This window comes from Rattus rattus, chromosome 7, assembly GCF_011064425.1.
Source record: "Rattus rattus isolate New Zealand chromosome 7, Rrattus_CSIRO_v1, whole genome shotgun sequence".
NCBI classification, from domain to species: Eukaryota; Metazoa; Chordata; class Mammalia; order Rodentia; family Muridae; genus Rattus; species Rattus rattus.
In genome coordinates, this window is record NC_046160.1 from 104,233,725 (window position 1) to 104,256,730 (window position 23,006).

Here is a 23,006-nt window from a genome sequence, read left to right on the forward strand (position 1 = left end):
GCCTAACTCCACAGGCCAGTCCTAGTCTAGGATTGGCATCCGATTCTCGTCCACCCTCCATTCATCTAAGTGACACTTATTCCTACAGAGAAAGTAAGGATGGTGGATAGTGGTAAAACATTCTCCACAGTAGGTCACATGAGGAAGAAGGGAAAGAACAGGGTCCTGTATGCTGGTGTCCCAAGCAACAGGGATTTGAACTGTAAATCCATATTTTGATCCTGAGAGAGAATCCACACTTTCATAAAGTAACAAGGAACACTTGTTTTACCCTATTCGCAACTGTCTAGTTTCAGGGTGTGTCAAACTACTCTTGGATCATGTTGAAAAACTGGTTAGTTAGAGAATCATCAAAAATAATCATTGTATATTTTTATGAGATCTGCATCATGTTGGTGATTACAACACACCCATGTTGTTGCCTGCTGACATTTCCTACTTAACGGTATAATCAAATGATTTGCTATATTCAAAGGGAACTTAAATATAAGCCATATTTTTAGTAATTTTTAGGGCCAATTTGAAATAAGAGGCTACATGTTCACAACACGAGCCCCGTATCAATTTAGCTTTGATCTTTTATTTATATATAGTATGTTGGCACTGCAATAAGCTATAACTTGCTATGGCTATACTGTACATTTGCAAACCTCCAGGGTCATGTGAAGAAATGAACTCTAAACTATTGATGAACTTCATTCCACATGCCACGGTAGAAGAATAACCATGAAATATGGTGTCTCTAAAACAGAACGTACCCCTGTTTTACTGTTGTCACTGAATGTCACCCTCCTTAAATTCTTAGGATCTTCTAAATTGTTGTTACAGCTTTACAGTATGTGAGATAAATGTCTCTGTTTTCCTATGTTATATTAATACAACAGTTTGGCTATTTTCAGTCCTGATTTCACAAATGTCAGTGGACTGGTGAGGTGGCATTGTTAAAAGTCCCCAGTGTGCTTCAGGACTTCCTCCCCTTCCCACAAGCTTCCCTGCACATCAGGAAGATGTCAAGTGTTCTAACTTAAACAAAAATAACAGAGGAGACAAGCCAGCTCTTCCTCACTCTGAAGTCTTTGAAATCCTCTAGCAGGCTCAGTTTCTCAGGCACAGACTCCAGATGGTCCAGGGCCACTCGGGTACTCTAGAAAAAGGAGGAAGCAAACCATAAGGGAACTCGAACGAAAATTAATATTCTCAGAATCTAAACACTGAAAACAAGTCACACCACCAGCAGATTAAACTATAAATTTGTAGTCACATAAGAATAAATATTTTCAATAGATCTTTAAATCAGAATTATATCCTTTCACAAAATATATGAGACACATTTGCCAACCTGACTCTTTAGAAGGCTTCCTCGATCATTTGCTTTCAATTGACACGCTATGAAATTTTCTATAGAGCATTTCATATTTTCATTAATTTACAAAAATTGCTTCAGTGAGCACCAGAAATTAACCACCAGGTAATAGTGAGAGAAAAGATGAGTTTGCAGTTACGTTTCTATGAAACATATTAGGCACTCTCACATGTTGTTATTAGGAAGAAAAGAATTCTCGACAATTATTTTTAAGCAAAAAGGAAAATGCAAAGCAGTTCTCAGAAGACAGGAGAAATGTCTGAAGTCAAGCATTTGTGAGGGAGGCACGAGGCTGTTGATTATACATCAATCATTTATTACAAAACCACTGAATAGCTGGTCCTAACCCACCAATATAACTGTCAAGAGGGAATGAATGATCTAGGGATTACTACCTCCCAGAGGCTCAGTGGTTAGAACGGTCTTGAGTCGAAGATGGTGTATACACTGGTAACCAGTGTTAGCTTTTAAATTGGAAATTAATTTTAATAAAAACAAAACCTGCAGGTGATGTAAGAATCAGGCATTAATCTTACGGGCTGTAGATAAATTAGTGGCCACCATGTGCTGTCTGACACCTTTCATGAACTATGGGCTGGGGCCGTCACAGGACTTAGCAGTTTGATTCCCTGGGCTCTTTCATTGCAGTGCCTTTCCCGAGGATGTCAGCGTCAGCTCTAGGACAGGTGAAAGCTGCCACCATGTTGTCTTCCACGTGAGTAAAACAACTTTAACTTTGTAAAGCTGTAGGACTTTAGGGCTTGATATTCACCAACACAGGCTCAATAGTAATTGGTTCAAGCGATGTCTACAGATAAATTACGTGGTCACTTGGCTTTATACTGGGTTGGGTAGGTTCTGATTTATGCGTAGATCGTGAACTTTCTGAACTCAGTCTCCACATCTGATCCCCACCAGAGGTCCTGTGCTCCCGGCCCCAGGGTCTCACCAATGCTCTTTCCTAGGGCATCTGCTTTGTCTCCCACAGGCTCTGGACACAGGGATGGACGGGAATAAGACAGGAATGGATGGATGGTTTTGATCAACACACTTTCCTCGTTCCACCTCCCCCTCTTCAGAAATTGCACTAATGAGTCCAATCCAAAGCCTAGCTGGAACTCTGCAGCGCGAATGATGCTTGCTGTCCATTGCTATTCCCTTGATGGGCATGCGGTCTTGCTTGGAGTTACAGATGCTTTCAGGTTTTAGCACATACACATCAGTGCTTCTCTCCTTCTAAGCTTAGTTTATGGCTTGGTTTTAGAGAGCAAAGCAAATGGGGCTGCAGCCATTTTGAACAGGAACTTGTTTTGTGCTGTTCCAAGTTCAAGTATTCTTTTTCCGGGTCTGTTTAAAAGAGTTAGTATTTTGTTTCTTCTGCTTAACTTTTGTACTACGGTTAGTTTCTCTGCTTCATGGACTTAAACTGCCATACATTTCAAATGGCTTCATTCAGTTTTTCCATGGGTTGGAAATAGTCATCAAAATTTTCTTAATATAGGATACAATACATAGGTTTTGAGAGCAAGGAGTTCTGGTTGTTTTTTTATGTTTAGTTACTATATAGGCTATATTTATTTAAGTAATAAAATTACAGATATTTAAGAACTTTATTAGCTTTTGAAAATAAAATAAAAAGTCTGATGATTATTTTAAGAGAAAACTGTATTGAATGAAATCCTTTTCATAAGTAGATTCTAATAGACTTTTAGCACTAAAATTTTATTTCCTTTTTTTAAAACCATGTTTTGTTTTGTTTTTCTAATTTGGGAGGGATCCTATGAACCTAGGCTAAGCATGTTAAACTCATTTCTTTCTCAAAATAAGCAAATAATTTCTATATAACCTGAATAATTTTCAATCAACCAGATAATTTTTGTGACCCTTCTTTTGTTTTGTTTTTGCATATTACTTTATTACAAATGTGATAACTCGCGTGCACAAGCGAATGCTTGTGTTACTGTGGCATCCAGGAAAAGTCTTCGGCTTATGATTAAACAGCTTTTATACAGTCCTTTTCCCACACCTATGTCTCCTTCATATTTTCTTATAATTTATTTCAGTTGGGATGTGTGTTTGTGTTTGTGCACGTGTCCATGAGGTATATCTGTGGTGTGTGTGTGTGTGTGTGTGTGTGTGTGTGTGTGTGTGTGTGTGTGAGAGAGAGAGAGAGAGAGAGACTAGAAATGAAAATCATGGTTCTGGATACTTTAAGGCAGCACCACTGAGCTAACATCAGCCTGTGTTACTTTATGTGCTTTATATCCCACTGACATATTACTCCTAAATATCTTTTCAATATCAGAAATACTGCCGTGTGCACAGGTCTTCCTCTTCATCCTTACAATCTGTTCATTCCGTTTACAGTGTTAGAGATATCTGTGAGACACAGGTGATAACCCCTTCCTCCTGCCTTCCTCCCTCCTCCTTTGCTTTGCCTCTTCCCTTCCTTTGGAAGGACTTCGGAATTCCAGGGGGTAGTAAGAACTATGCATATGCAGAAGATTAAAAAAATTATGCAAAGAAACAGGTGAATTTCACCTATTCTAACGAAAATACCATGTACAGATACTGACTTCCAGGGGACTTGTAGCAGTAGAAGCTACGAAGGCAATTAGGCCAGGCCGCAGGACCTGAGGGTCTCATAAGATTTCACCTTTAGATAGTATTTCAGAAGTGATTATCTGTGCTTCCTCTCCTATCTCTCTCTCTCTCTCTCTGTCTCTGTCACACACACACACACACACACACACACACACACACACACACACACACACACACACACATTCTCCTGTGTAAGCTAAAAACCATTACTTTGCTGTAATTCTGTTCTTTTTTCCTATTGAAACATTCCATAAGATAGAATTATTCAATGGATCTTATAGTACATGCCATTCAGACTGACTTCCATCCATCACTAATAGTGCTATGACAGCCAGACAAAGCTTCCAATAAGAAACTTGTAACATTTCACACATTCTACATGTACACTTAGGCAAACCATGTTGCAGGTTGCTTCAAGTGTGTGTGTGTGTGTGTGTGTGTGTGTGTGTGTGTGTGTGTGTGGTTATGTTGCCTTACAGCTTAAATGGTATACAGGAGTCCCCATTAATAATATACAGATCAAATTGCAAGTGTATTTCATATATAGTAGTAGCAAATGACATGTTTAATTCAATTCTTTAAAACATCAGAAGTTCAGAGAAGATGGCGGCACATCCTATAACCTCAATAGTTGGGAAGGAGAAGCAAGAGGAATGTAAAATCAAAGCCATGCTGGAGCCCCAAGTGAATTCATCTCAAAACAGAAGGTTCTCTCTGCTGAGAGAGCCTACATGGGAGCAGTCACCATGGTGTGTTTTGAACAACAGAGACACAGGATGATGAGTTCAAGAAAGAGCCCACCGTACATGTCCCTCCTTCCTGCAGAGGCTAAGCGAAGTGTACTCTTATGGCCTACAGACATTGGTTAATTCCAACTCTCTTTAGAAGCCTAATGAAAGACTAAACCAAAGAATATAATTTACCTCTAATTTAATCCTGAGTTCCGGTTTAATCTGCTCCACACTGGTCACACCATCACATGCAGTGTAGACATAACACTGTGATTATATAGATGAGACCAGGAAGGGCCAGTGAGTATGAGCTGCTACGAACAATCACACAGTAGCAAAACTGGTAGCCAATTCCAGCAGCCTGAATGTAGCAATGGTAATGTTCCCACTGCCCAAACAAACAACAACAACCCCATCCGCATTTATATAACAATAAGATAACGCGGCATAGAGGGTATCCAGAAGCTGTAATTGTGGCTGCCTTTATTTCCATCCCCTTTCCAGCCAATCAACACTTTTCGGTCAAGCCCTGAAGATATGTTCTTGATGGGATTGTTTTTATTAGAGGAGCTTTAAGAGGAAATGATGAAGACTTTCATCTTGCCAGGCCCTGGGAGTTTATGCGTAGGACCACGTGTATCCAAATATATGTGCAGATGCACAGCAGCCAGAAAGACAGATGGACACACCCCCAGAAAAAGCCTGGATATTAGAATGTGTGGGGCTAGAGCACAGTCGTTGCCTCACAAGAGTTTCCTCAAATAAATGTTGATGGAACAAAGACAAACACAGTTCCGATGCTCTCAACATTCTAATAAACTCATGTATCTTTATTAAATGTCCAAACAAAAGTGTCACTTGCCTTCATTTTCTCCTGAGAGAATAAGCAAGCGATGGAGGTAAGTGGGATCTGGAAATCCTGCCTGTGAGCCCCGTGGCTCGCCCACTTACAGCTGCGCTCTCATGTCTGTCAGCAAAGGCGAAGCACACGTTGCCAGCTTTACTCTTTCAACATTTCAACACACATCGGACTTGTATGGAGCCGAGCAGTTTGAACTGGCCTACAGAACTATTCTCTTAGATCTTCCTTTGTTTCAGACCAGAAGGAAATTGAATAATATCATATGACAGCATAAGTGGCATCAATTAGGAATTAAAGGGAGGAATGCATTACAAATCTTAGATCCTGTCTCCTGTGGAGAGAACTTACGTCACAAACTTGACCATAGGCTGTGCATACTTCTCTTTGTAAAGAGGCACATCTGTTTAGTTTTATTAATAGATAACATATAGCAAACATAATTTTCTCAGACTGGTATTGAAATCACATCTGTTTTGAGGTCTAGATGATACAGGGAAAGAATGTCTACATTTTTAAGACTTTGTGTACATTTCTGGCACAGCGTACATGTTAAATAAACAAGGTTATGAAGCAATTTATTTGGGTTCAAAAATGCAATTCTATTTCATTTGGAAAGAAATCTACTGCTAAACTTTCCTGACAAATGAGTGAACGGTGGTGAAAAGACCTGAGTAAACACCATCCACGGAAAGGACGGGTGAGATCACATAAAGGACGAACTGTCCGCCTTCCACTGACAGGGACTCCATCCAGCACAGCTGGATTGGCATTCAAAGGGCCTGTTTTTATCCAAACTGTCTGACACTCCCTGGAACCAACCCGAACAGTAGCAGAGAACAGGCCTGCAAAGCCTGGTGCTGCTGCTGCAGAACCTTCACGAGGCCTAATGGAGAAGCTGTGCTGGTTCCTCCAGAATGAGGAGAATCCTCCACTTACACACCGAGAACAGGCCTGCAGAGCCTGGTGCTGCTAACGGTGTACAGCAGGCATGACACCCATGAAGAGAACGGTGTTGGCTCTTTCAAATGCCAAAGTTTCTACATTGCATCTGCCACTATAAATCTGGCCAAGAACCAGAGACTGCGGGTGGGGGTGAGGGCTCGGCGCTAAGGAGAACCTACAACTGCTATTTTGTTAAATGGATTCTTGACCTTATACCCACAGATTAGTATAGCTCATATGCCTCATAAGAGAAGCTTCTTTTTGTAGTGAATTGCAGTTAATACAGAGACCCACAACCAGTCAAGCAGAAAGGTTGATTGCCCTAAAAGGGACATTTCTATCAGACTCCCTCTGCCCAATACTCAGAGAACATTATAGAAGAGGGAAATGTATAGATTATAATGGTTGGAGGATGGGGAGGAGCACTGTGAACTTGTGTTTTCTGGACACGAGAAAGCCACTGTACCTATATGAGCTTACAACAGCTGCGGATGCTGTGTAAGCCCCACATCAGATAAAACCAGCTGACCTTCCAGCATAGATACTGGCGATGCTCATGATAGCCCACCCCTAGCTAAGGACTTATTGGTCATTGATGCAGTGATGGTCAGTTTTCTAGAGCAGTGTTACCCTGAGATGGTTCCCTGCCACACATCAGGAATATTACAGTCACTGAGTTATAGAGCAAACAAACAATACAGACTCAGAAGATGACCTGAGGTTGGGAGAGGAACAGACAGAAAAAGTCGCTAATAATGGAGTAAGGAATAAGTAATAATCAAAGTCCTGTGTGTGTGTGTGTGTGTGTGTGTGTGTGTGTGTGTGTGTGTGTGTGTGTGTGTGTGTGTGTTTGGTATGCTTAGGAATGAATAATTGTTTTATAAAAAGACAAGATACTATCTCAAACACATCTCTCATTCCAGATTATAAATTAAAATCAATCTATTACCTTTTATAGCTTAAAAAAGACAGAGTTCTTTCCAAGTAAGTGGTTTGAAGGGTTTTATTTTTCTAGATGGGAAAACACTAAGAATGAAGTGAATGGTAAGAAGACAGGGGATAAAGAAATGTGTCTCTGTGCTGGAGACACTTTAGATTGACTCTGTAAATATCGTTTTTGCCACTCCTCCCTTCTAGGAAGAACATGTGAAAACAAATGTGGATTGCCCACAGTTTTCTCTGTGTGCTTAACAATATGGTAGGCATTTACAGCTCCTTGGCAAGGGATGCCTGCAATCTGTTCAATGTGAATAATATTTCTTAGCATTGAAACTAAAATGTACTCAGAAGGGAGAGAAACTGAACATTGGGGAGGGGACTGAAGTCACAAGCCCTTACCGAGAGGACTCAATGTTCCAGGAATGTTACTTATATGGAGTTTGTGGTTGGGGAATATCACTTAGGTCTGTCCTTCTAAGCCACAGTCTTTTATTTTGGAAATGGGGATAAATCACAGCACTCTATTACTTTTACCTACCACCAACAGCTGTAGATAAGAGTGGATATGAAAGCACATTGACATTAGTCAGGTATTTTCCAAAAATCATGTGTGTGTGTGTGTTTGTGTGTGCTTACTTGAACTTACTACAAACTCTAGTATAACTTCCACATAGCAGAGAAGTACTGAATGACAATCTGTAATTATAGCAAATAAAGACTAATCAGAAAGTGTAATGTAGAAACTAGTTGATTTTAGAAATGTACCTGCCATTATATAGACATTATTTTAAAATATAAAAGAATATTGGCACCTACATTCTGAGCATACTGTACTCACATCTTTATTTGGTGAACACTTTTTCATTAAATGAGTGTTCTCTTCTCTCTCTCTCTCTCTCTCTCTCTCTCTCTCTCTCTCTCTCTCTCTCTCCCCCACCGCATAAGAGATAGTTTATTCTAGAACCAAATTCAAGTGATTATGGCCTCAGAACATAGAGTCTTTTTTCAAAGGACAGAGAAAACCAGATATCACATCCAAAACTCCATTTTGATGAGAGGATTAGGACTGTATCACTCCTGAGCTAAGGATGACAAACTTTGTCACACCATCTGAGAACATATTCATGGCAACTGTGACAGTGGTGGATGACACTAATCTTCAAAGCTACTGACATGCACATACCCAGAGCAACTGAATATTTCTGTCACTTTTTATATTTAGTAAGTACTTTTATAATTAGATTTAAAGAACATTTTTCACAACATATAATATCTTATTTAGTATGTTTCTTTATGATAAAATAATACCAAGTTTGTTTTAATGAAGTTACAAAGAAGGTGCTAGTTTGTGCTTTCAGTTGATCATGTTGATATGAAAGCTTATCCTAAACTCCTAGCTTAGCAAACTAGCTTTCCTATTAACAAGTTTCAAGTGTATATGTGTGTGTGTGTATAAATGATATGTATCATACACATATACGTTCAATATAATTTGAATTTGAATAAAAAATCTAGTTTTAAATTAAATATTAAATCCATTTACTATAGTTATAGGTACATCAATATTTGGGTTAATTCTTCATATTGAAATTACGTAAAGGAAATCAATTTCCAAAACAACGTTCAAATTTTATACCTTAAGGACTGATATTTCTTGGTTAAATTAATATCTAAATTGTCCTACCATATAATTAGCTGAGATTTAGAAATTAAAGTGTTTAGTGTTTTGCTAATAAAAATAAAGGACAATCCTATGTTGACTCCTCCTGGAGTCCAATTTCTAACCATTTGAATATAAGTAAGATAATTATAGAGCACAAAGACTGTAAATATGGGAGAGCATATAGTCAATTTAATTCTTTAAAATATGTACAGTTGGTTATTTAAAAATACATGTTTCTGTCATCTGTTAGCTCTGTGAGGCCAAACTGTGTTCTTGATAATTTGTATTTTAGGTAAAGTAATTCTATTATATGTCACATGTACCTTGTCTGGGGCTTGAGTTACTGTCCTTGCCCACCTCTGTGTCGGAACCAGCATACTTTAGCTAAAACCTTTTGAAATCCATTCATTAAGCAGAAGACCAGCTTCCACAACCTCAAAGCTACGGTATCATCACACAGCTTCTGAAGGCGATATAACAGCTTCTTCTTTCATCCTGCTGCCTGTGCCTCTCTGATGCGCCCACCAATGTATTTTAAACATGTCTTGACTTATGACTTTGTTATGTAAAAGTACAAAAGTTAATGCAACTGTCACCTATGTTGGAAAAAATGAGTATTTCCAAGCATGTAGAAAACAAGGAATGTCTAGAAACGATGTATATGCCTATCATCTGATGCTAAAAGCTTGTTACATGGGCTTTGTCACATGTCAACCCTTTAATCATCAGAAAAAATAGATGTACTCTTGGGTCCATTTATTCTGAGTATACTGAAAGAGTAAACTGACTGGTATCTTTGTGAAATCCGCCTACCTCCAACAACTTTAGCATGCATACCATGACTTCCAGTGAAATCCTACTGTACATTTCCCCCAGGTCTCCAGGTGTACCCGTAGGCATGTGTGAGATGCTCATGTGTACACTTGGAGGCCAGAGACTCACTTTGAGTACTGTTCCTCAGGAGTTACCCTATCATTATTATTGAAATAGCATCTCTCACTGGGACCTGGGACACAATGATTGGACCATGCTGGACAAGCAATTAGGCCCAAGTAGCTTCGTGTTTCTACCTCCTTAGCACAAGGATTATACGTGTGTGCTACCATGCATGGCTTTTTACAGGGGAGGGTATTGAGAACTGAACTCAGGTCCTCAGAATTGCATGGCGAGTACTTTACCAAGTGACTATCTCCTGAGTCCTTAGTGCACTGTTTAAAAGTAAAGTTACAGTTAACGAAATAGACAAACCTTGAGGGAACTGGCCAGCTATTGCTATGTCTCATAGTTCAGCTGTCATTCCTCAGAGAGGGCTTACCTGCCTTCTCAGATTCTATCAAAGGAACTTTTCACTACCTCATTTATCTTACTTTATAATCATTTATCATAGAGCAAACTTATTTATCTGAATAACTGTTGGTCTCAAGAATATCAGACACCCAAGTAAGAGCACCAGGGGAAGGGGAAGCCCGGGGTCCTGCAAAACTGAACCCCCCGGGGAACTGATTGGGGGGGGGGGGGGGGAAAGGGGGGGGGGGGGGGGGGGGGAACACCCATAAGGAAGGGGGGGGGGAGGGGGATGTTTGCCGGGAAACCGGGAAAGGGAATAATACTCGAAATGTACATAAGAAATACTCAAGTTAATAAAAAAAAAAAAAAAAAAAGAATATCAGACATCACATCAAGGATAAGAAATAGTTCCCAGCATGCCAGTCAATGTTTGCTAAGGTGAGATATTCAGTAAATGATTGTTCAGGGAATAAATGAATACTATTCAATGAAAATAAGACTTTCCATATTTGGCTCACCTATAAATTTATTACTTTGTACTGAACTCAGTCCAACAGGTGAGTGAAGCAAAAAACTATGTGTTTTAAGGAAGACTATGTTATATTGGGGGAAAGAAACAACTCATAAAATACAGGGCTTTGATCAACACTCGTAAGAAAGAAGAGAACCCAGGCAGCATGGTAGGACCAACAGGGTGGTATTTTAATCACCCAGAGGTCCTCATCAGGCCTGTGGTGAAAGGTTTAGAGTAAAATGAGAGAGGGAGTGAGTTAGGAGACTGTCCCCACCCAAGTGTTAAGCATCTGAGATAGAATAATGGAAGGACAAAAGTCTCTACCCTGCAGGAACCCTCAGCGAGATCAGGGTGAGGCCAACAATGCCAGGGGCAGGATCTCATAGATGTTAAGAACAAGATCTCAGTGAGCATCGAGGCTGTGGTCAAGTGGCAGGACGGAAGGACATGAGCAGTAAATATACTGGACCATGCTTGGAGAACACTGCCAGCCTAAGAGTGGAATTTGTAGAGTTCGGAATTTGATTTTTGTTTGCTTATTTAGCACTTCTTGGGAAAGTACCCAGGGCCTCGCACTTGCCAGGGAATGTGCTGCCACTAGACCATTACCTGCTCTACCCCTCTCCTCTGAATTTGTGTTTAGGATTATTTAAGGAAAGCTGAGTGCCTGATGAACAAGACAGAGGTTCTCAGGTCCATACAGAGACCACTGGTGTGGAACCCTGAAGGAGCTTGTGGGAGAGAATGCTGAATTCCCAGAAGGCCACAGGTGTCTCCCCAGTGCTCCTGATTTACCCCATATTCTCACGCCTCAAGAGCATGGATTGTGACAAAGTTCTGAGAATGTCGACTGTCCATAAAATGTCTTCTGTATGTATAACACTTTTTTTTTAACAGCCTTCTATTTAAGGACACATGACAAGATAAAGCAGAAATAGAACAATGGTTAGTAACTAAGAGACACAATAGTTTGTGTTCATACAACCAGGTATATGAACCTGGGCACATTATTCAACCCACAGGGTTACAGCTTTCAAATCTGGAAAATGGGAAGTTCAAATCTAAGCATACTAATAATCTCTGTTCTGGGCATGTGTGAGTGTATATGTATGTGGTATGTGTATCTATCTGTGAGTGTACAGTATGTGGTTTGTACATATGTGTGTGTATGCATGTGAGTGTATATGAGGTATGTGGTGTATATGTATGCACATGTGAGTACGTATATGAGTATATATGTATGTGTGTGGTATATGTGTGTATATGCATGTGTGTGTATGTGTGTGTGTATGTATGTATGTATGTATGTGTATGTGTATCTGTGGTGATGGTAGTGGTGGTTATTCACTCCGAAGATAAAGTGGCGAAACAACCCTGACACCAGGATGCAAGGGCTTTTTTATGCAAGAACTCCTGTGCAGCTGAAGGCCAACGTGTTGTGAGAAAGGACAGCTACACAATTGTAAGACAAACAGACGTCTGTCTTCTTGGGTGATTGCACCCAAAGTGCCAAATCCAAAAATCTGTCATTTTATCATTTTCAAAATGATGCTTCTAAAAGCAAAGAAACTTCCAGCATTCCTCTTTATAATTAGCCTAACAGCAAAAATGACATTAGTATCCTCTTCTCTAAATGCTGACCTTCCAGCTCTACCACCACAAATGCTAGTCCATATTTGACTCCTTTCTCAAACACTCCTGTGCCATGATGACTTTGTACACCAAGGCCCATGTGCCCAGAATGTTCTGTTTTTCCATATACAGAGCTTTAATTAGCTCCTGATGCTCCTGAGGGATTTGGCTGGGTTACCACTCCCTCTAAGATGGCATTTAAAAGGCATGGGCCCTTAAGCTATCTGTCTCAGTTTAAATACTGCTTTAGTCACTTATTTGCTATGAGTCCTTAGGGAAGTTCCCGATCCATGGGAATATTTGGGACTCTTCCCTCCTCTATAAATAGAAATGATAAAAATACCTCTTGTGTAGCGAGCGGTGTCATGAGCATAAGTGTAGAGAGCAGGCATGCAGGTAGGAGGCAGGCAATAAACACCAGCTATAATTGCAGTGAGAACAGTAGTCATCGTTTCATGAGCTTCCCTTCTAAACTATGAGTTAGGAGCGCATGATTCCTGGGGGAATATTTGACTTGTGTCACATGCTAAGTCAATCCATTATGTGTGTGTTTAACTAAACAGTAAATTCCTCAAACGAAGGTCAGTCCCATATAATTTTAGTGCTGAATGCAAAGCAAATCACTGATAACCACGTGTGCTGAGGTTAAAAGGCAGGGCACAAGAACAGCACCTAACGTATAGTTCAGGAGTTGTGATTTTAAGATTGTCGTGCTCCATGTGCATGAGCAACGAAGGGGTTTGAGGCCTGCTGGCCAATGATGAGACACAGGCAGATACTGAGGAATGCACATTCCTGTCAGTCATGCTTCCCGCAGGGCCCCAACACACACTGAAACCTGCAATCATATTTATCTTGTTGACATTTAACACAGAGCAGAGGGTCCCCATACAGAACAAAGATTCGGAATGACTATTGTTCTGGTGAGACTAATTCATTCAAAAACATCCGAGTGAGGTGAGCACAACTAATCTGTGTTTTCAGAGTAAAGGAGCATTCTCTTCTTAAAAGGTGCTCTGTATTCTTAAGGAGGACGACAAAACGCATTAATCATGTTCTGTTGCTCCACACACAGGGCCTGGATGTTGAAAGAGCTTCTGAACAGTTAATCCTTGATACGGATGACTTTCTTGTGACAGGCAGATCAGATCTAAATAGAAATCAGGCAGGGTATTTTATTTTTATCATTGTAGCTTTGAGAATTAATTCACAAGCATCGGAGATAAACTTTCTATATTTCAATGTTTGCTTTCATAATTAATCCTTTTTATGAACATTAAGAAATACTACATTGGGTTTTGTATAAGACATCCCCCTGGTGACGGGTTAAAGCAGAGAGAAACAGAGATGAGCAAATATATTTTTAAACCACTCAAGCCCAACTAAGCTCTCTCTCAAGGAATTTCACGAAGAGAACATACTTGCTTCCAAGGACCGACAATCTGCCGCTACAGCGATGACTTTACAGCAGACGTCTCTGCTCAGCAGCTACCACAGAAGTAAACGTTAGTTAACATGTTTCCCATGGGCCAGCAGTCAGGGCTTGAACTCACTGTGGTGTCACATTTTAAACCATTGGCTGAAAAAGGTGCACCGTGAAACCAGTGGACACAAACCAGCTTTCAGGGTTATTTGGTGAGTGATTGTGTCTGATGTTTGCCAAGATCTGAAGATAAAATTGCTAACATTTCATTTTCTTCTTTCCAAATAAAAGGTATACATTCATTCAAAAGAACAACGAAAGTCCATTCCATGGCTGGCATGAATAGAAGTCACTTTGCCAAAATACCTGAAATTCTGAACACTGGGCCCCCAACTTCATTTTAACACTTCCAATTATAATGGACAAGTCCAACAGCCTTTACTCAACACACTAAACATAAAAAGTGGCCCAAACCACATGATATACAAAGGTATGAAAGAGAACTATAAAAACATGTAATACATAAGAAGAGAGAATTGAACAGATACCACATACATACTGGCTACGATATCACTTTTATTAAATACCTACTGTGTGCAATCAAATCTATTAGCATCTATATACTACACTTTACTGAATAGATTTAATATAAGAATAATCGAGATTTTAACAAAAAGAAACTATTTGCATTATGGTGAGATAGAAACTGTACACACACACACACACACACACACACACACATACACACACGTGCACACAATTTTATAATTTCTCATTTCCTTTCTTCTAATTCTAATTAACTTGAAAATCCTTAAGTAGAATAGGATTGGCTGCTATTATACACACTATACATTGTGTAAAATACACCTGAAATATTTATTCCATGGGGCTCAGCGGAGAGGAAATCTAAGATCAAGGAGTTAACAACATAAACCTTGTAAAATTCCCCAGTCACTATCTCCTAATACCACTCTAAACGGGAGGCTTACTTTGATATATATTTCCGGAGGGACACACACACAGCATATATAAAAGAATATCTTTAAATGTTATTCTTTGAATGGATAGTGTTAATATGTAATAACTACTGAATAAATGTGTTCTGAATTTGATGGCACAGTTATTCTTAGGCATCTCTAATAACTACATACATTTTTAATTTTTATAGTTTTCCTGCCATCCTAAAGCCTATACTCTCAAGTATTAGCTAGGGCTGAAGGTGAGAGATTTGTTATCATTTCTAACAGGGGATATATCTAAACGGCATGCTTAGTCATCCATTAAAAGTATTCCTTTTCATGTATATATACTGTCACTCTTAAAGGGATTCAAGGCTTTAAGGATGTATTGGAGATGTAAATAAGATATCTGTTGATACAGATGTAAATAGGATATTAAAAGATATTGTAGCATATATATTACAAATCAAAGAAGTTAGTTCATATTTCTACATGTTGAAACCACAGAAGATCCACTTGTGAGAATAAAAACACTAAAAGCAGGGAAATGTGGAATGGCAATTTGTTTCCACATCCTGTAGTATTTGTTTGTCTTTAATTTTTAATATATCAGAATAATTAGTCATAGCCATTTATTATCCATATCTAATGGGTGTTAAATTCTTTACATTTAATCACGTAATGAACAAATCAGAGAAGGGCCAAAACCAGTAACTATCTAAAACCTTAAAAATAACTGAAACCTAATAAATATCCACTTGGTTTGGAGGGCATATGACTGAAAAGCAGCCAATAATAAGCCTAAAAGATACTCAGCTTATAAATTCTGGTTCCAGAATTTAAATACATTTCTTGCACACTTTAAGTCAGGCCATCCTTCTTGGGAATTGCATCTTTAAAGCACAATGCTTTTAAAACATAGTAACTTCTATGTTTTTTAAATTGATGATCAGTTCCCACACAGTGATATCACACTTGCATTTTGTCTTTAGAAACCTGCTCATAGGATGAGGAGATGGCTAAGTGGGTAAAACATCAATTGTGTGAGCACGAGCAGATGGCAGTGCCTCTGTTAAAAGCTGGGCATGTCCACGTACCTGTAACCCCCACTCTGAACTAAGGTGGACATAAGCAGATGCCAAGGCTTGGGGGCCAGCCACTCTAACCAAATTAAGCTCCACATTCAGGGAAGAACCCTGTCACAAAAAGTGGAGAAGTAAGTAATTAAAAACATCCCAATGTCAGCCTCTAGTCTTGCTACATTCTGGCAATGTCACTCCAGTCAAAATTGTTCAGAAATGGATTCCGGAGTCTAGAGCAATTTCTGTAGCGAGCCCACCCACTTAGAGATTCAGTTTGACCTTATGCTTATACAATCATGACCACCAGAGTCTGAGGCTAAGCTTGTATTATATTCTCTGAGTTTCTGGGACAATGTCTTTCTCTGTCAGTTTCCTTTCCCTTTGTCATTATGGGGGTATGGTGTATAGCTGGTTTATGTCAACTTGACTCAAGCTAGTCATCAAAGAGGAAGGAGCCTCAATGGAGGAAATCCCTCTGTGAGATCCAGCTGTATGACATTTTCTCCATCAGTGATCAATGTGTGAGAGCCCAGCTCATTGTGGTGGGCCTTCCCTGGGATGGTAGTCTTTGGTTGTATGAGAAAGCAAGATGAGCAAGCCATGAGGAGCAATCCAGTAAGCAGAGACTCTCCATGGCCTCTGCATCAGCTCCTGCCTCCAGGTTCCTGCCCTGATTGAGTTCCTGTCTTGACTTCCTTCAATGATGATCAGGAATGCAGAATAAATGATTGAATAAATGGTTTCCTCCCCAACTTACTTTTTTGGTCAAGGTATTTTGTCCTAGCAATAGAAACCCTAACTAAGACAGGGGGTAAATCTGAATTGTTACCTAGCATTCAAAAAATATAATAATTGTAACAGGTTATCCCCTGATAATAATTTCAGCTTAATACCTTGCTGAAATAAAGGGTCTTGAAATTAGGACAATAAGGGATCTTGGAACCATGGCATCTTTGGTCCCAGACTAGCTTTACAAGGATATTTGTACAGCAGTCTCAGAAGGTATAACCATTGCTTCCCTTAAGGAAGAAAAAAATGTAGTGATAAGAATACCCTTAATGACACTCTGCTCTACTCATAGATCAGTGTCTTATTCAGTCATCATCAGAGGGGCTTCCTCCTGCAGTAGATGGGAATGAATATAGAAATCCACAGCCAGAAATAATGTGGAGACACCTTGGACCACTCAGCCCTCAATGAGATGTCTCCATCGAATCCCTCACTCAGAGCTCAGGGCGGCCTGCAGAGGAGGAGGCAGGAAGAATGTAAGAGCCAAAGGGAACGGGATGGAGGACGCCAAGAACAGCAAGGCCCTCTAAATCAACATGAGAGAAACTGCTAGGAATCCACAGAAACTGAGGCGCCATGCACAGGGCCTACACAGGTATGCATCAGGTCCTCAACGTATATATTATGGATTCCACTTTTGTGTTTTCATGGATTTCTGAGCTCTTTTCCTTCTGGTTTGTTTTGTCCAACTTCAATATGATAATTTTTGAATGAATGAATGAATGAATGAATGAATAAAAACCAAGCTATGAGGGTAAAGTTTGTCACTTATCTTTGCCGAGAGAAGGAAAGTTGGTTTTCTCCAATAGAATGACATCAACCACTCCAGGACAGCATCATATTCAGGCATAGTTGACCAACACATAATGGACTCCCCAGTTTGTGTTGGATGTGTTTGCTTGTTTTTTTTCTCCCTGTCTTGCCTGTGGCTTTATTTTGGATTCTTGGTTTGGGGAGTTTTTGGTTGTTGTATTAGGTGGGTTTTTGTTTGTTGTTTTAGAAAGAACTTAAAGTGGATGAATAGGGAGGGGGAGGGGCTCTGAAAGGACTTGGAGGAGGGAAAGAATATGATCAAAATACATCTAAATTTAAAAAATTGTTTTGAAGAATTAAAAAAATAATAAAAAATCTAAAGGCTTTAAGTATTTTCCTCCCAGTATTTCTTAGTATATAAGTATCAAATTATTTATTTTGGAGATTTTAAATGTTAGAATGTTTGATTTTTAATAATTGTCATGTGAGATGCTGCTTTGAGTTTCATATATTAAAAGATAAATGAAAGGAATTATAAAGAAAAAGAAACAGGATTAGGTCCAACTGACCTTGATGAAGTATTAACAGTACACCCACCAGTGAAAAGCTTTCGATTTTTGTCATCACGAGAGTCTTTCAATCCTCTGAGTCCTAAGTATCTCCTCCCAGGGAGCCCCTTACATTACTTCTATGGGGGCTGATGAGTCTGATGGACTTCATGGGTACAGTCCCAAGCTGCCTTGTAGTAGTGTCCCTAAGGAGACACAATGTTTAGACTCCATTGTTTTTCACGTCCTTGCTGGTTGCCACACATGGAATGGAGACAGGGATGGAATCCAATGACTAATGTCATGGAGGAGTCACACAGTTGGGAAAGAAATCAGTGAGGGAAACAGTTCCTGTAATTAGTCAACTGCCTCAAACAAATTTCCATTTATTCAAGAAAACAATGAGACAAAAATCAACAAATTCTCCCATTATGCTGAATTCCTTTAAAACTACTTATGTGGCTTCTAAAGATGCTGATTTTATATATTGTCTAAATTGTTACAAATGATAGGACTGGTCAAACTGGCTCTTCATGTTCATTCAAACAAAATTTAATAATTTCAGTAAGTCTAAAAATTAAGCACCCATGGTTCATGGAAGACTTTAAAAAGAAGGGTATGACAAAGAATGTTGGTGGTACTATTTTTATAGGTCAATAGGCCTTAGTAGAGGCCTCACAGAGCAGCAATGAAGAATGAAGACAATGAAGGAAGGCAGACGGATGACAGGCTCCATGGGGTGAAAATCAGGGGAATCCTTAAGAGGAAAGAAGCTGGCCCAAAGCAGTCACTGAAAGCCATTGCTGTGTGTTACCACCAACTGGGGAGCCAAACCTAAGGCTGAAGGATGCAGAACTAACGCTACTGGGACTGCTGTCAAAAAGGCGAAGTCCCAATTAACACGGTGGGATTTTGGAGGTAAGAGTTAGAGAATGCCAAAACGCCGAGTATAGCAAAACCAGGAGTTGAGTGGAAATGTTCAGGTTCATAAGCCAACCATTTCCCATGCATCTACTGTTCTTGTGTCTGCTGACAGACATTTTAATATTTAGAAAATTTTTTTCCCACCTATGATCTCATTGGATCATCTCAGCCTGTGAGACATCTGGACGCCATCATTTCACACTGGCAGAAATTGGGTTGAGAGAGGCTAGGTGAGCTGCTGTGTACAGAGCCACAATCTCTAATAACGTCTTCTAACTCCCATGTCCCAAATCTCAGGCATTCTCTAAATATCTGGGCCCCACCTGACTTTGCCTCACTTTGATCCTGAGCTCCCTAAACACCCAGAAGAAGCAGGGACATTGAGGTAGCACAGGATAAAAATATGTTCTGAGTCAGTGTGAAGATATATGCCCTGAACAGAAGACAGTACAGCATAGAACACACATGCCAGTCAGTGAGCCTACCTGCTTGACACATCATCTTGCTTGTGTCTGGTAGCACTGAAGCTACCCCAGGACATGCTCCATTAGCCTTCACAATGGACACATGTACAAGGGAGAGCTACTAAAGAAAACATTGAAATGCCCCAGAAAAACACTCACAGAAAGCCAGTTAAGCAAATTAACTAAGAGCACCCAGGAGGATAATGAGGGAAGGGGTAGTTTAATCGTTTGACTTTGCTGTTTGATGTTCAAATATTATGCAGTTGGGGGCAATGATAGGTTGAAATCGTCCATGAATGTTAAATAATTAACATGAGGCCATCTAGGGTATTTATATTAATAATGCTAATAGTGACCATTTATACTGTTTCCAGCCTTTCATCTGAGATCAAAGTTTATTAAAAGCCCCAGAGAAACTTTATAAACACTTGTGAAAGTGGTATTAGAGCAGTTATGTAGATACATGAAATAAAAAGAGATCAACTGAGGTGTTTAATACAAAGAACAAGCTCAAGACAGAACTGGTACTGAAGCCTAGGGGCACGTCAACATTCACAAGCAAGAAGCAAGTGGAGATCAAAGGCGCATTATGGAACTCTGTTTACCAATAAGTTTAGGGCACATTCTGAATATGGTCTGTGGGCGGCAGCCTCTCTCGTTTCTCTCTATTCTTTCCAAGAGCCCTGGAGACACTAGTGACCAATGTTCTTGTTTCATTTTGCAGGAGTCAAAAGACGACCTAAAGAATTCCATCACCTGAATTTATCTACCCTCACCTGTCATAGCAGAGAGCACAGAATGGAAAGAATATTGTCACTAATCAGGACATAACTCCAGGTTTCGGCTCACTCAGGAAGTCGTGAACTTTCTGGCCTATAAACTACCCCAGCACAAACCAAGGGTGTGTCAGAAGGCCATTTAAGACTCAATCCAGTTCGAACATTTTCAAATGTGTGAGGTCCCTGGCCAAGGAGCTAGTCAGCTGTTGTTGCTTCAAATGAACTACGAGCAGGTGGAACAGAGTAAGGACTTGGAAAGACTCCAATACACATTATTTCCTGATTAAATCAACAGATACTAATGGGGTGGACATTTCCAGGAACTCCCATGTAGGTCTGCTAGACTAGACGAGCCCAATAGGAGGAAGGAGCTTCTATGTTACTCACTCTACCCCAGTCATTACAAAAACCAAGTAGATGTGACATGAAGAGAACACTAATAACTCACTCAGGGTCATATACCTGGGTGTCATGACAACATGACCAGAACCAAGATGTTCTCACAATTAATCAGGTATTTTTTTACAAATAGATACCCATTACTGGAAAACAAGGCAAATATCACCTGAAACTTGTAATTTATTCTACATACACATGATGAAAATGTCCCAAATCAGTTTTTTAAAAACATACTTTAAAAAGTATATAAGATGTACTGCTCCTACAAATGACATATTGAACGTGTACCACCATATTTTTTTCTGGCTGATTTAAGATCTAAAGTAAACAACTCTCATCTATCACAAGTTTACCAGATATGGTCTTTGAAAGACAGAAGGCATTTCTTATGCCCGTTACGTTTTTCAGAAAGATGCTTGTACTTTGCTTTATAAAGTATATTTCTTTTATTTTCACAATAGGAAGAAAGAGTGTTTTACCCAGAGGATGCAGTTCATTACTGATGGTGACAGACCTGGACTAGAAAACACAAGCCAGGCATTTCTTCCAGCACCATGATTCTGCATCTGCATCAGATGGGAGGCTGCAGTCTGACCTGCAAACACAGTGCCACTCCAAACCCCCACGACCCTGCGGGGCTGGGAAGCCTCACTCTCTATGTACTTCCTCAATGATCCATTCCCTGAGTCTGGACTCTTATGAAAAACCTTGACGAGGCTGTAAGGAACTTTTTTTTTCCAAGCTGGAAGAAATCTTCTATTTTTGACTTGACCATCAGCTCTTGCCATCAGTTGTGACTCTAAGCAGGCTGCTTGCTTTAGCAGTGTTGCTGCACTTGACCATGAGCAGTCTTCTTCTGGAGGCTTAACCCTTTGAAGTTGACCCCATTATTGGGAAAGACAAATACTTTATTACTAATAAATCGAGAGCCCAGCTCTTGTGTTTGGGGAGAAGGTGGACAAAGGAGAATGTCTAGATTGTTTCACTCCAGGTCCCTCATGAGAGATTCATGAGATATTTCCGTCTGCCCTCAATGCGAATGCACAGAAGGTGGACCAATGCTGGAGCAGTGGGAACCTTGGCAGGGCAGGCTGGGACAGGATTTGTGCAAAACCTTTTTCCGGTTTCAGTTTGAATGGGTTCCCAGGAAGTGTCAAGTCCAAACAAATCCAAAATTTTACAATGTGGCTCAGCCAAGACTGCTGAGATTCACCTGATTCTGGGTCAAAAGCGTACAGAGCACACTGCGTTTTATTTGGTAAAAAGCCAATTGGACTGAACCTCTCAGGCAACTTCAATGAGAAGCTCATAGTCCTGGCAAAACCAAAAGTGAACATGGTTTCATCTTTGGGTTTGAAACAGCAATTTTGGCCTTTGTAAAGAGATAAAGGCAACTTTCTCTTAGCTGCAAGTTCCTTGTAAATCCTGAAGGGAGGCACTGAAATGAGGAACAACTAGTTATCTGGCCTGATTCAGATTCACATGCTCAGGTCAGTGTTTCCTGGGCACAGCAGGGGCACTTAGTAAGAACATTAACTCATTGGTGACCATATATTCCCAAGTATCCAGGGCACAATTCATCTTGTTAACAAAGAATGCCTGCTCTTCAACTGCTGGGCCTGTGGAGTTTTGTGCAAATGTCATCAATAATGAATAACAGCAGCCTTATTTATAATAGCCAGAAGCTGGAAAGAACCCAGATGTACCTCAACAGAGGAATGGATACAGAAAATGTGGTACATTTACACAATGGAGTACTACTCAGCTATTAAAAACAAGGACTTCATGAAGTTCACAGGTAAATGGATGGAACCTGAAAATATCATCCTGAGAGAGGTAACCCAAGTCACAAAAGAACACAGATGGTATGCACTCCCTGATAAGTGGATATCAGCCAAAAAGAAGCTTGGAAAAATCACGATACAAATCACAGACCATACGAAACTCAAGAAGAAAGGAGATCACACCAAAGTGTGGATGCTATAGTCCTATTCAGTAGGGGTCAGAGAATAATCTCTGGGAACTAGAGGGAGAGAGGGATCTGGGAGGGAGAGAAGAACGGGAGGGAAACGGGTTGGGGTGGGGAGTGGCAGCAGCTCAGATATGGAAGGAGATGGAGGAGAAGTACAGAGGGTCAAGAATTTGAAAGTAGGAGTGTGGCAGTGAGGGAAGGGAACGGGGGTAACCAGTAGGAAGTCCCAGATGCCATGGAACCAAGAGGTCCCCAGGACCCAACAGGGAGGACCTTAGCCAAAATACCCAACAAAGGGGAGAGAGAACTTGTAGAGACCATATCCAGTCTCTAGGATATAGGCACAGCCCCCAGGTGAGAGATAAGGCCACTCACCC

At 40.1% G+C, this 23,006-nt stretch overlaps 1 protein-coding gene across 1 annotated transcript in view; it reads right to left on the minus strand.

The window, feature by feature from the left end:
* Window positions 1-23,006, minus strand: part of Cep128 (centrosomal protein 128) — a 348,062-nt gene that overhangs the window by 23,134 nt on the left and 301,922 nt on the right. The window contains exon 23 of the mRNA XM_032908227.1: window positions 1,067-1,144. Coding sequence (XP_032764118.1) covers window positions 1,067-1,144 — 78 coding nt within the window. The remainder of the gene's footprint in view (window positions 1-1,066; window positions 1,145-23,006) is intronic.